Source organism: Embiotoca jacksoni, unplaced genomic scaffold (genome assembly GCF_022577435.1).
Source record: "Embiotoca jacksoni isolate LCO1_2020_lvr unplaced genomic scaffold, fEmbJac1.0.p SCAF_3, whole genome shotgun sequence".
NCBI classification, from domain to species: domain Eukaryota; kingdom Metazoa; phylum Chordata; class Actinopteri; family Embiotocidae; genus Embiotoca; species Embiotoca jacksoni.
The window spans coordinates 5,138,894-5,154,675 of NW_027185381.1; the positions used below are offsets into that span (position 1 = coordinate 5,138,894).

Consider the following 15,782-nt stretch of genomic DNA (forward strand, 5'->3'; position numbering starts at 1 on the left):
GTGTATCGACACCTGCTGCGTGGCATCTGGGGGCCCGTTTCAAAATCTCAAATGGGGTCCTGCCTTTTTTTTTTATTGTTACCCAATCTTATTTACAGGATCTTATAGAAATTTGCTCATATGAACATGCCTCCTGTCCACGTTATACAGTAGTGCCTGCATAGATGGTTATAGCCTTGTCTAACATGAATAATGAACTAATTTCAGTCATTACTCAAAGTGCTTTGTTCCATGACAACTAACTTTGCAACTCTAGAAACACAGTAGAATTAGTCTAAGAACCAATAAACCAAATACTGTTTGCCACATAACACTTGTGGTGGTTTGGAACAGTGTCATTAAACACAAACGCATTGTCTTAGAGAATGCTGGGTAATCCCCGCAGTCCCCTTTATACTCCTACCCTGCCATTACCCAGCATGCCACGATCCTTCCCAACCTATAAAGATAAAGCAACAAAGACAAATTCAGATAGCCTACACAAAATGAGTTGGGCCTCAAAACCATAAGTGTACGAGGTGGGACGGTGAATATACAGCCATCAACTATTATAATATAACTTATTTTTGATGACAGCATTGTAAAATAAATTGACTTGACAATGCTGTCATAATGTGCAACAAGGGGTTATTAACATCAGCCTGATCAATTAATGTCAATCAATGGGTTAATGGATTATAAACAAATCACTATACAAACAGCAAAACAACATAATACCAGGCTCCAATATCGCAATAGACCACCTGTGAGTGAAGCAGTGTAAAGAATGTAATCTTAAACTGGAGTAATCATCGCAGTTGTGGTGAAAAGTCAGTAGAGGTATTAGGGGTCCACCTTTTGGCCTGGGGCCCAATTTCATTTGAAACAGATGAAACACAGGTAAGGCCGCCTCTGGTGTTAGCAGCCTGTCAGCTGCAGTGCTGCGGCTACAGGTCCTACCTTTAAATCAATGAGTTTCTCTTCAATAATGACCATCATTTTTGAGGTCCGACAAGTGATGAGTTGTAACCAAAAAGCAGGCAGGTGGTTTATATTTACTCTTGCTCCAAGGTGAGACACACAGACAAACAAGTATGCAGCGATAAAGAGAGAGGAGAAAGAGTGCAGCGAAGAAATCCCCACCTCTCACCTGGTGGAGTACCGTCATGATATAATTGGAGCCGTGTTCTTACTATGATTATACAGTACAAATGTGATTTTAGCTGGGAACCGCATGTTGTTGGCACCCTTTGGGCTCAGAGAAGTGATTCGGGTGTTTTAGGAGGAGTATGAAGTTCCAGGCAAGTTTAGTGATGGAATTTTTTTCATGAAACTGGCCTATCTCACCGATATATTTGGAAAGCTTTTTTTTTTTTCTCTATAACTGAAAAATGGATTGATGGAGCAGTCTCGTGATGAATATCACAAAAAGTGGTTTGTTAAAGTGAAAGTTTCTTTTTGCACATTGGCACAACATCAATTACTGAGCGCAACGACAAAGGAATGTTTATGATCTGATGTTATTTCAATTTTCAATGTTAAACTTTGCCCATTTTGTTGGGGTGGAGGGAGCATGACATTTTTTTTTTTCTTCCAAAGGGGGGCATGACAGAAAACGTTTGAGTATCACTGCATTAGGCTGTAAAGTGCATATTGTGATTGTAATATGAATTGTACAGTGCTCAGATTCAGTATCCACAAATCCACTACATCTATCTGTCAAAAATTTGAGGGACTTTTTCAACTAATGGGATAACCATGGTACAACGCAATTATGTGTAAGTAAAGACAGGTAAAATTGCAATTAAATTATCACAATATCCCAGACAAGCTTTATTGTGTTAGAAAAGAATCTACAAGCACACTTTTAAACCTCAATGTTTGATAAAAAAAAAAAAAAAAAACATTGTTTTTGCTGGGTCAGCTGCACAACTTACAGGGTCATGGCAATGACTGTCAGTGACTTTATCTCCCATTTGATTTTTCCAATATCGACTAAAAACCTACTGAGAGTGGCACTGAATGGTTCTGTGTGGCTCTACAAAAAGTTTCCTTATCCTAATATTTCACTATATCGCCATTTATACGCCTTATGGAAAATGTGTTTTTTTCCATTGAGCTTTAGTTTTCTGATTTCAGCATGAAAGCTTTTCTATCCCTTATGTTGCCATCGACGGGAATGATTTTGTAAGTGATATTGAATGCAAATGACAAAAAAGAACATCTATTCTCATCATTTCAACTTCCATGTATACTTCATAAAGAATGTGTCCTTATTAAGAAGGCTGTAACTACTGTTAATAAATGTATTGCATACATATATTTGTACTGATTTTTTCACAAGAATGTACCTTGCTTGTTATTGTACACAATAAGTTTACACAAAACAAAATATTGCTTGTTAAAATTGTTTGTAGCATAGGCTACAGTCATTTTGAGTATCATTAATTGATGTATAATTGTATTGTACAATTAATATTACAATTCACAATCTGCACTGTGCAACTCAGATGGATGGCAGGCACTTATACTTATCATCAATCACACTGACCTTTGTCATGAATTAAGACAGTTAAGTCCCCATCTGTTGTAGTGACAGAGAGCTGACAGAGAGCATTACAACCATATTTACACTACCGTAGTCAACACAGGTTATTTTTCAAAGGCAAATCAAACAGACGGAGCAAATTTAATTTCATGCAAATCAATATTTAATGCTGTGGATGTGTGCATTGTACTACACTGATCTACAGCCAAACAATGGCAGACACTTATCATGGATGCATTGTTTGGTTCTTGCTTTACTTCTTACTGACTGGCTACAGAAACTTTAAACTCACTGACTGGCGTTTTCTATAAAAATTGTGAGGAAAAATAAGCGATGACTGTTTTGGCTTAGCATATACTTCCATGATGGTGAATGTAGCCACGTGCATGCAGTCAGTGTAGCAGGGCTACAATGGGCTTCCTAGCAAAAGAGACTGTGTGGAGTAGTCAAGAATTAAATAGATTTGGAATATAGCCGAATTGTGGGACTAACTGCCTTCCATACTGAGCTGTACTAACATGCTGTCAGTATTGTAAGAGTATGTGTGAGTAAGTGTAGAAATGTAGGTATGTGGGTTCATAAGGAGAAAAAGAGAAAGGAAAAAGGACTTTTTTGTCAAACAGAACTTTAGCCGTGTGTGAAGTTTGGTAGTAATAGGTTTATCACACAGGAGCCCAATGCAATGGTCTGTAAATTGGCCCTGGTCATTTAACTGAAAAAAGTAGAAATCTAACCAGTGTGTGACATCATGACCACAGCGCAGGGTGTCCCGCAGGAAGGTGAACGGTATTTCCCCCAGTAAGATACCAGCTCTGTTAGTCATGTCAGTGTTTCGTTTATACAAACGCAAAGCTGTAGCTACAGTATTTTCGGTCGCTATGAGGCACATTACACAAGCTTTCATGGCCAATATTGTAATGCTTATTTCATGGGGCTAAAATGTGCCTTTATGAAACCATTATTATTAATTAAGAAAAACCTTGAAAAATGTAAGGCGAAAAAGGCTGATGGAGGATTATTGAAGTGGTTTCTTTCTTGTATTTTTAATTATGATTCTGGGTCAGAGTTGAGATTAGCAGTGCAGAGATAATGCAGATGACAGCCACCCCGAGTCTGGGATTAACACAGATTAAAAGGGTCAGGGGATTGATGACAATAGACAGGAGGAGGAAGCTCTGTCTAACCAAACACTGACACATTTCTTTATTTACTGGATCTGAGCTGGACTTAAAGCTCTCACTTGCCCTCAGACATTTCACCAAAGTGAAAATGTCATGCAATGTCTCAGAGCTGCAAATAAAGAGGGGGAAAAGCTGTGAAGATACAAATAAAAACCAAGTGTTTGATTGTTCACACTTATGGGGAACTACCACATGAGAAGAAACAAAGCAGAGGCCTACATGAAAAGACAAAGCCTGAACAAAGAGACAGTGCCTACAAGCCCCATTAGACTTTTTTAGGGAATACCGCTCATCTCTCAGCGGTATATGCTGTGCCGCAATCATAGTGTCAATTCAAAAGCACACATCTGTTCTTCTTTTCTGTGTAACTCACGTTGCAATCGGAGTTGATGCAGAAGCCACGGCTCTATCACTTGCAGAAGAAAGACCCAGATTATGGTTTATCATGAAAAGGGAAGGATAACCACTGCCACATGGAGAATCACACTCTTTTCTTTTGTAGTTGTATACTCTGTTGTTTACTAGACCCAGGCCCCATTTAACCTGCCGACCGAGCAGCATTTACAGCCCATTAACGGCTCTGAGCCGGAGGAGAATCTCTGCTCTAAACTGAATGGGCTTTTACCATACACTGCATATAAAAGTGTCCGTAGCTTCCGGATCTAGTTCTGAGCAGGATCAACCTGAAAATCAACTTGTTTACTCTCAGTCTGCAACGGAACGCAATTTTTTTCCCTCACCTTTCTTTAAGTTAGAAAAATGCATACTGACGAGCAGAACCCAGCTCCATCAAGTAAGGCTACCAATAAACAGAACGTATTTGATAATTTATCCATACATTTTTAATGTCTGCATGGTCCCAGATGAAATTTGATGAAATTGTATTACAGGAAAACTACGAGGCCATCAGGAAGATTAACATTTTCCTCTCATGGAAGTTGTTATTTAAAGTTATAAAGACACATTTTACATGACAAAAATTCAACAACAACAAAATCAACTCCCATGGCCTCTGCCATATCCGTAAATGTCAGTAAACTTATCACAACTCATAAACTCGAGGCTTACAGAACATTTTGAGTTTCGATGTTGTGAATACTACGAGGGGACTGTTCATATGGACTCTTCTCGTGTACACACTAAGTACAACTTTTAAACGCACCATGAGCTAGCAAAAGCTTCAAAAGCAGTACATGTTGATACGTAGAAACACTCGACATGAACCACTGTGCAATTTTTTATCTCATAATCATAAGCCCTATGAACAGCAACAATAAAATGTATTAAAGATCTGAACTCCATTGTTTAGGATTACCATCAAACGTAAAATACCTTGCACACATTACACATTACAATTCCTTGTCATAGCTATACTGATATACATTTAAAAAAAAAAAAAATCACCCATATGTATTTTCCTCTGAACTCAATGTAACATTAAATATACTAACATTAGCTAACAGTACACAAAAAATTATGCTGTTTTACATGTGCATTTGTGGGTGTCAGGAAAGATAGCGAGCAGACTGTACAGCCAGAGAACTTCTAATGCTAATGCACTCTAGGTATTTATACCGATTGCCAAGTAAGGGGAAGAGTCATGCAGAGGGTGGGGTAGCTCCATGGTGTCATGGAGTTATCAACCCCGCCCAAAACATGTATATAAATATTTAGAAGCAATTACTTTACACAATCCTTCATGATTAACATTTTTACTCTTAACAGATATTTGTTGATTGAGAGTATTATTGCTACAGGATTGATGTTTCTTTTATATATTAAATTGTTATCTACATTGATCACGGATTATTTTGATATTATCAGTAAATTCTGTTAAACTTGAATCAGTTATTGTTTGTGATTATTTGTGCAGATTTATTGTAAGAACAGCTGGTTTTCGAGATTTTGAACCCTTTGAATGCAGAACAAACTGAGCACTTTGATTCAAAGTTGTTTTACAGAAATAATCCCAGTGTGCAACTGACCATCAGCTGCTGGACCAACAAACTTCCTTTGATCCTCAACTGCAGACACATGTAAACAGTGTACATGAAGTAGTGATACAATGCTCTACACAAAGATCTTGTACTTTTAGAAATGTCTTCAGTACACACAGATAACCCTTTCTGTAGTTTGAACTGGGATGAATATTTTTGAATAATTATTTTGGTACATCTTATATTACTTAAAGCAGGGGTCTTCAATGTTTTTCAGGCCAAGGACCCCCAAACTGATAGAGAGATGGAGCAGGGACCCCTCCCCCTTTGATTTTACATACAGTACATACACTGGATCACACTTTATATACACTTTGATATGTATATACTGCATATAGAGTGTGATCCAGAAGTCTGAGACCACCAGTGAAGATACTTCTATTTTACATATATTTCAAATGTATTTTTTCATCACAAACAATAATATTATCTTAAGAATTTGGGTGATAAAGAGAAACAACGGGCATCATCAGAAAGGGTAAGTTCTGCTATTTTATTTTGGTATGCAGTACGTTGTAAAGTGATCAGGACTTTGGGAATTATTCAATTAAGAGTAGCATCTCTGTGATGAAAACTCACTGCACTATTCAACCGAGAAGAAAGGGAGTGAATTTGAAAGGGTTAAATTCGGATTCCGGCTGCCGTCATCTTGCTAGGAGCCAGAATTGACCATATTTGGACGAGCCGGGGGAGGAGCGAACGGTGGATCCGAGGCGAACCGATTGGAAACCCCACAACATTACGTCCCACCCACCAATAGTGTTAACCTAACTGCAACACAGGCATGTCAAACAGACACGCCCACATAAACGCTGCTTTTTGAGGCCTATTTTGTAATTAATGATTATTTTCAGATGGACCTCTAGAGAACTAATAAGAAATAGGAACTTCACCTGACAACAACACCTGTAAGGAGACTTTGACATGTAAAAACTGCCAAACCTCCTCTTGGGTTAACACGATAAAGTGCAGTAAACCTTGTAAATTTAGGCAACGGCATGATGTTTCTTCTGATTTGGAGGATTTTTTCATCCATACAGGGTTTTCTGGTGAGTGATGAACATTACAACCTCATCCAGTGTGGCTTTACAATGTGATATAATTAAAAAGTGAGTAAAGCATGACACAGGAAAGTGTAAGATTCTGGATACGCACCTGGTGTGAGGACCTCCTCTGTGCCTGTGTAGGAGGAGAACACCTGACCCATGAACTGCTGCTGCTGCTCCCTGTAGTTGTTCTGCAGATAGTCCATCAGCATCACGTACCCAGCCTGCTGCATTGTCATCACCTCGCAGAAGATCTCCAGCTGCAATACGGGAACCACAACAGCATATTGACAAAGCAGGGTCAGGAGCCAACAATGCAGCAGCAACCTGAATAACACCAACTGCTTATTGAGCAATTAATAGTGACTGCATTACTGAGTTAGGAGGTGATTGGTTGTGATTTCAACAGTTACTTTCTTAAGAATAATTTTAAAATGTCAGGAAAACAATAATGAAGGAAACTGAAAAATGTTTATGTTTAATGAAGCTGTGCACTACTCAACAAGTTATACGACGGTATGATATCATTAAATACTGTACTGGTTAAATCATTTTAGCTTTTCTATAAACTGGGTCTCAACTTAGGTGCAATTTCTTTAAAAAAAAAAAAAAAATGTTTTTTAAGAATATACCACTTTTACCTGTAGAAAATAACTTAAACCATATTCATATACAAAAATGAAAAGTAAATGGATTTCAGTATCATTTCTACAGAACTAGAGAAAATCAGCCATAACAAACAACAGTGGTGCTTTAATCACTTTGGAAGTGAAGACATACATAATGTTGGAATGGTCTGTTAACCTTCAGTCTGCATCTGTGCCAGATGAGTCACTTCCTTCAGGTTACACAACAGCCATCATCTCATTTACAGAAACACTAACAAAGGGCCAACAAAGCTTAAAGCTCATAAATGGGTTGTTCCTGTCATGACTTTTAACTATTAAGCTCTGGCAGCCGAAGCCAGGCTGGAATGAAGACCAGTTGGGACATGTCGCACAGCTTTGGAGAAACCTTGAAACCCTGGAAGACAGGCAACAGCTAGCATTTAAGGTGCAAGTGAGAAATGTTAACCAGCTTGATCTGCCTCTAATATCTCAGCAGTGACAACTAAGTCTTCTTCTTCATGTTGATTTTCAAGGTTTGACTGAGGAATTGTTAGTTTATAATATTCATGTTTGTGAGCTGATATCTGATATCTGAAGGAAAAGCCTGTACTAAAATTGCAAAAGGTCTCTTAAGATAATAAGTATAACGAAACTATTCCAAAAACCTAAAATCTGTGTGTATCTTTGTGAAGGACAAAAAAAAAGATCTTGACAATTTTTAAGTAGTGACACAAACAATTTCAGAAGTGAGAAATGTTAAATGTGTTGAGAAGGGAGAATGTTTTCTGGTGAGGAATGGGAAGGATATTTCCAGAGAACATTAAACAAGGACATTTTTAAAAAGTGGAGTAATTTCTTTGAAAAGATGGAAAGTTTATTTGGAAGTGACATTTTCAGGTGAAGGACTTTTTGTGAGGTAAGGACATCTTTTTAGAATGGGACGTTTTGTGAAGTTTTGAGAAGCTTGTGAACTGTAATTAGTTTTGGGAAGTGAGGACTTATTTTAGAAAGGGATAACATTTTAAGCTGAAGACATTTAATGGAAAGTAAGAACATTTCTGGGGACATAAATACATTAAAATCAAGTTTTTTTGTATCGGCAGAATTTCTTTGGGGAAGTGACCTTTTTTGTGCAAGAATTTTTTTGTGAAGCGAGGACATTTTTGTCTTGTTTTTCTTTTGCTATATCATGTATCATTTATTTGTGTACTTGTTGTACTCTCCGTCAAGTGTTAGTTAAGGGGTACATGTTTTTCACTTTACAAAAAGGATCACAAATAGCATTAATAAATACTTAATTATGTCTAATTATGGTTAAGTAATGCTTATATAACATTATTACATAATTTGTAAGTGCGGCTATAAGGATTTAAGGAAGAAACGTCTACATGAAGATAAAAGCACAAGCAAACCTATACATGAAGACCTTGGAGTGTGTCAATTAAGTTAAACAGTTCCCAAAATAAGTCATTTGCTGGAGAATAAACAAGTAGACAATCATCACCCTTAAATAAATTATTTTGGAAAAAAACAAAACACATTTCTCCAAATGAAAAGGCTTAGTTTTGAACTTTATGATATACATATTAATATATTTATTAACAAATGTAAGTTAGCACCTGAACTAACATTTAAACCCTTGATAAATATTCAAAAGAGACATTTGTACATGGTTACTTAATGCCTATTATTGTAAATATTAACTGGTAGTTAAGACATATTACTGTATATACTAATGCCAAGAGTCTTTATAAACTATTAAATGATGTATAAATTAATATCTTTAAGATGAACACTGTTAATAAATGGCCCAAGACACAATAGTTAAGTGTTTTATTAAATGGTAGTTAATAACTGTACTTACTAATGCCAATAGCACCCTTAATAACTATGAAGTAATGCATAAATTCATACTTTAGTTAACATGAACACACTTAATAAATGATTCTCGACAAAATAGTAATGTACTTTTTTAAAACTGGTAGATAATGCTTATTAATGTAATTACTAATGCCAATAGCATTAGTTAATAAGGGTATTAACTATTTATGCCATACTAAGTATAGCATTGCAAGATGACGGTGTGCTAGTGACAGCCTGTTGCAGCAGCTCCCCGTGTGTTTTATTTTGAAGTCTTTTTCACTTTTTTTTCTCTCTTCTGAGTTGTTTTTCTTTCATGTTTTGTTTAAGTAACGGTCAGGCAATGGGCCGTAACTTTTTTAAAACTTTTCTTGTGGCTTTTGAGCCACACACAGTGGACTGGGGGTATTGTTTACTCTTGCGATCAGCTGATTGCGCTAAGTAAACCACTGCTGCTGCCCAGGGCGAGGCCGTTTCTGTAGCCCGGACATTGAACTTCTATCCGTGGGGATGCGTCCGTATTATTTGCCAAGGGAGTTCTCGTCCACCATTGTTGTCGCTGTTTACGTTCCTCCATCAGCTGACGCAGAGGCAGCATTAGACACCATCCACTCCACTGTGTCTAAACTGCAGACTCAACACCCCAGTGCATTTTTGGCAGTTACTGGAGACTTTAATCACACCACCCTGGATAAAGTACTGCCAACTTTTCACCAGGATGTTAATTGCCCCACACGGAACAATAAAATCCTGGACCTACTGTATGCTAAGTCCATGGATGCATACAGTACTACTGCTCTCCCCCCCCCCTTGGTAGGTATGATCACAACCTGGTCCTGCTGACACCGAAGTATGTTCCTCTGGTTGCTGAGGCAGCCTGTAACACCCAGGACTGTGAGGAGGTGGACGCAGGATGGTGCCCTGCAGAACTGCTTTGAGTCTACAGACTGGGATGTGCTGTGTGGTCTACATGGGGAGGACATCAACAGCATGATGGACTGTTTCACAGAATACAGTGAACCCTCGCTATAACGCGGTTCACCTTTCACGGTCTCGCTGCTTCACGGATTTGCATCGTGCATTGTGTTCTGCATTCTGATTGGCTAAACAGTCTCTCCGCTTCTTCTCTACCTGTTTGTCAATAACGTTGCGGTTTAATATGTACACGTACGTAAAACAGCTTGCCAAATTTAAGTTTGCAAATTCTCTTGCAATTTCAAGTTTCTCTAAAACCCATAATGTCGACAAAACGTTCTGCACCGACAAAGGCACTTGCGGCAGTGAAATACACGTGAGTCACTATTTGTCCTACTGTACTTTGTATTTTTTTTCATAATCATTTTTCATTTTCTCCCGTTCTAATCCAATGACTCGGGTCGCAGTGGGGCGGTGCTGATCTCAGCAATTTGAAGCCTTCAGTTCGTATTGATGATTAAAATTATTATTTTACAGTACAGTAGTTATTTGTAAAAAAAACATTTATACAGTACTTTTATTTGTTAAACAAATGCTTGGGCTGTAAAAAGGTTTTGTTCTTTGGTTTCAATGTATTATGGAGTATTTCATTGTATAATAATTGTAAAAAAAATAAAGGTTACTACTTCATGGATTTCGCCTATCACGGTTTCTATTTGGAACGTAACCCCCGCGAAAAACGAGGGTTCACTGTATATCAAATTCTGTGAATTCTGTGTACCATCCCGGACTGTACAATGCTTTCCCAACAACAAGCCGTGGATCGCCAGTGATCTGAAAGTGCTTCTTAAGAAGAAAAAAGCAGCCTTCAGGTCTGGGGACAGGGATGAGCTCATGAGAGTGCAGCGCGACCTGAAGGAGAAGCTGAGAGAGTGCAAGGACTCCTACAGGAGGAAGCTGCAGGCCAAACTCCAGCAGAACAACATGAGGGAGGTGTGGACCAGGATGAAGGTGTGGAACTGGCTTCAAGGTTGGCTCCCTGAGCTAAACGGTTTCTTCAACACACCACACCTCCCAAACACCTCCACTGCCTCCCCCCCTCCCCCCTCTGTCCCCTATGGTGAGCTGCATGGACACTGATGCCTCAACATCAAAGGGCTCTTCCTCCACTGACTGATGCCTTGACCCCCCCTCTCCCCATCTCTGTGATGACTGGCCAGGTTAGGAGACAGCTGGAGAGACTCCACCAGCGCAAGGCTGTGGGACCTGACAGCATCAGTCCCGGGGTCCTGAAGACCTGCGTCATCTAGCTGTCTGAGGTCCTGCAACACCTCTCCAGCCTGAGCCTGAAGCAAGAAGAAGACCCAGTGCTGTGGAAGACGTTGTGCCGGGCTCCTGTCCCTAAGAAGACGACTCCATCTGGCCTCAACGACTACTGAACAGTTGGCCTCACATCTCATGTGATGAAGGTGCTGGAGAGGCTGGTCTTGGCCCACCTCAGACCACTGGTGAAATCTTCACTTGACCCTCTGCGTACCAGCCTCATGTGGGAGTGGACGACGCCCTCATCTACCTGCTGCAACGAGCTCAGTCACACCTGGACGGAACTGGTGGCTCTGTGAGAATCATTTCCCTTGATTTCTCCAGTGCATTTAACACCATCCAACCACTGCTGCTGAGTGAGAAGCTGCAGCTGCTCCTGGATCACTGACTACCTGACAGGCAGGCCACAGTTTGTCCGACTGGGCAGTGTGCTATCTGATACGGTGGTCAGTGGTACTGGAGCTCCACAGGGAACTGTTCTGTCTCCCTTCCTGTTCACCTTATACACCACAGACTTCCAGTACAACTCGGGGTCATGCCATCTACAGAAGTTCTCTGACTACTCTGCAAAGGTCGGGTGTATAAGAGATGGACGGGAGGAGGAGTACAGGGCAGTAGTGGATGACTTTGTTGAGTGGGCTGGTAGAAATCAGGATGTGGAAATAGTTGAGGAGTACAAGTTCCTGGGTGTCTCCATCGACAACAGACTGAACTGGAAGACCAACATCAACGCTGTCTACAAGAAGGGGATGAGGCGACTCTTTTTCTTGAGGAAACTTCGAACCTTTCAATGTGTGCAGCAAGATGTTGGAGATATTCTACCAGTCTGTTGTGGCCAGTGCATTGTACTTCGGCGTGGTCTGCTGGGGGAGCAGCATTGGAGCCGGCGACACCAACAGACTTAACAAACTGATGAAGAAGGCCGGCTCCATAATTGGCTGCAAACTGGACAGTCTAGAAAAGGTGGTGGAGAGGAGGATGCTGAACAAACTATTATCCATATTGGGTAATCCTGACCACCCTCTCCACCACCTGCTGCAGGGACAGCGGAGCACTTTCTCCAAAAGATTCCTCCAGCTCCGCTGTCACAAGGACAGATACAGGAGATCATTCCTGCCACTGCAATAAGACTGTACAATAAATCACCTCTGGTCAAATCCATCACACAACAATAACATTGTTGCACTGCTGTATGTTTGTTTGTTTGGTTTTAATTCATTGCACTATTGTTTTGTTTTATTTAGTTTAGTTTAATTTAATATTATTCTATTTGTATTTGTATATAATGTACATTAAAAAAATATATATTTAAGAGTTTTTACTACCTTTATTTTTTATTGTCATTTTTATTGCTTTGCCCTGCATATGCTGCTGTAACATAAAAATGTCCCTTTGAGGAATTAATAAAGTATCTATCTATCTATCTATCTATCTATCTATCTATCTATCTATCTATCTATCTATCTATCTATCTATCTATCAATTAATACCTGAGTTAACATTAGCATAAATGGTTTAGGTAAATGCTTCCTGGTTAGTTTAATAGTAAAGCACTGCATTACATTTTGTAAAGTTATGTTTCGTACACAACGGAGTATCAAGTGCAGCTGTCAGATAAATGTAATGTAGTAAAAAGTACAATATTTATTATTCTTTAACAGATGGAACACTGAAAGTTCATATTATTGGTGTCGTGAACCATTGAAATGCAGTATGGTTGAATGCAGTAGTTGACAATGAGGTGGTAAAATAGAAGTGAACAGTTGAATAAGTATATATTGCCTTTTACTTACCTGTTCGTCAGAGATGGTCACTGTGTTCTTGAAGACGAGCCACTCAACAGTCTCGCTGCAGGGTGGCGTAGTCAGGGAGCCATTGTAGATAAAGTATTTCTCAGTGGAGTTCGGCAGGAGACCTTGTGGAGTGAAGGGTAAAACCTCGCCACTCTTTCCTGAACAGCAGAAGGCACAACTTAAACAAACATGCCAGAAGAAGAAACAAGATAAGAGATAAGAAGAAGAGGAAAATTGCTGTACCATATCTGCTCACGCTGTTGATGCCCTCTATGATGGCAGCGTAGTTCATATTGTCTTCTATACCTGTCTGTGAAAAGAAAATCAGCATAATTATCTCAATAAGACCGCATTCAAAAAGAGCAGAATAAACATGTATACGTTAGAAATCCCTATCTTGAAATAGACTTGGCTGTGAAACATTAAAACAAAATCCCATCAACACAAGCTGAAGAAAATAATGGCTAAAAATGTGGCTTCAACATCAAACTGAAACTTGTTTGAATTGAAGATTACACCACATGGAGTGGAAAATATGACATTTTCATTATTTATTCATGACTTCAAGTTAATTATTTCAACTGCTTAATACATTTCATCAAATACATTAAGCTACACTATTTATACTATTTATCTGTTACTTTTACCACCTATTTTTTCATTATTTATTTATTTTAACTAATTACTTTTAATTAATTACTTGTATCTTATAATTTAGCTTTCTATTAACTTTTAGTTATTTCAACCATTTAGCCATTACCTTTCTGCTTGCCTAATTTAAATTTATATTTTGCTATCTATTTCAACCATTTATTGATTACTTTAAGATAATCATTTATAATCTAGCTATTTAATAGCTATTTTAATCTTTTATCCATTGAACATTTTTAGGCTAGCTATATTGACTTAATATTTCTTTTATTTTAACCATCTAACCATAACATTCAGCTAATTTTGTTTTAAAATCCTTTATAGGTATTTATTTTTAGCTAACTATTTTAACTGTTGATACATTAATTTAGCAACATTTTCATCTGTAAATTTAGATCCTCATTTTAATAGCCATTTCAACCCTTTCTCTGTTACTTTTAGCTTTCTTTCTTTCTTTCCTTTTATCTGATCAACTTTTAATTCTGTTAAATTCAATTCAATTGTATCTCGTGCCAAATCACCATAACACCAATTGCCATAGTTAATCTCGGGGCAATTTATAACAATATTAGAGAGAAATCCCCAAAATCAAACAGTTCCTACATGAGCAAGCATATGGTGACAGTGAGGAGGAAAAACTTAAAAGGTAGGAATCCTCAACAGAACCAGACTCCGCCTCAATTGGGTTGAGGAGGGGAGCAGTACTACTGTCGCAACCTGAAACAGTTACTTTTAGCTAACTACTAGATTCAATTCGCAATCTAGCTTATGTTTAGCTCCATTAAACCATTTATCAATTCCAGTTAATTACTTTTATCCAATACTTTTGCTATTTCCAACCCTAACACCAGTTTCAACCATCCGTTACTTTTAGCTAACCGTTTTAATGTCCTATTTTTCACTAAGTTTTTTTCATTTATCCATTACTTTTAACAAATCATTTTTATCTGATAAGTTTGATTTTTGTTGCTATTCAAAGCTATTTCTCGTCACTACTTTTGCCATCTTTTCATTTTTTGCTAAATATTTGTATTCAGTAGTTTAACAAACTATTTAATTTTAGGTCAATATTTCAACCAATATTCCATTACTTAGCTAACTGTGAACTAGTTTATGAGCATACTTTCAGCAAACTGTTTACTATGGAAGCGAGCGTGCTGGCTAGTTAGCCAGCTCACTTATTTTACACAATCTGAATGGCGTTATGTTTCAAATCGATTGAGACACTCTTCTTTCTACTTACCCTCCTGACAACTACACGTGTGAAATTTTTATTTGGATTGTTGTACAATAAAGTAGATAGTAGTAGTAGTCTGCAAACTTCCTTGCTATTAATATTCATAAACATTATTGAGATACCCAAATTCAATTAGTTAAAAAAGTTTATTAATTGGTCAACGTCGACCCCACATTTCCGCAATTAAGGCAAAAATATCTCAATCCGCCAACAGTGGCGAGAAAGGAATTAGAAGCTCTGCTGCTGACAGCTGCATGTCTACCCCCCCCCCCCAACCACCCCTTTTGAAATAAAGAAAATCAAGTTAAATTACACATATTTTAATGGTTATTCTTCCTCTTTTATTTTGTCGTGGTATTGCAATTGCTATCAAGAATTGTGGATTTTAGATAACATTGTTATTGACAACCAAAATCCGTTATCATGACAATCTTAAAACTATGGCTCCAGACTCTCCTTACATACATTTTTGAGAAATAAAAACATGTCAAACCCATTAACCCATTAACTGCCAAAGGACCTGGCAGAATCATTAACCAAAATCTACTGGCTTATTTGTGGTTAGTTTGTCATTTTCCCACCTAACCTGCAGCTAAAAACACACACACACACACACACACACACACACACACACACACACACAC

The 15,782-nt window shown here is 38.2% G+C and overlaps 1 protein-coding gene across 3 annotated transcripts in view; it reads right to left on the reverse strand.

The window, feature by feature from the left end:
• Positions 1-15,782, reverse strand: part of ptprz1a (protein tyrosine phosphatase receptor type Z1a) — a 156,491-nt gene that overhangs the window by 56,745 nt on the left and 83,964 nt on the right. For all 3 annotated transcript variants that reach the window (XM_069162122.1, XM_069162121.1, XM_069162123.1), the window contains exons 6-8: positions 13,494-13,560; positions 13,251-13,408; positions 6,861-7,011 (exon numbers count right to left, since the gene is read on the reverse strand). In XM_069162122.1, coding sequence (XP_069018223.1) covers positions 6,861-7,011; positions 13,251-13,408; positions 13,494-13,560 — 376 coding nt within the window. The remainder of the gene's footprint in view (positions 1-6,860; positions 7,012-13,250; positions 13,409-13,493; positions 13,561-15,782) is intronic.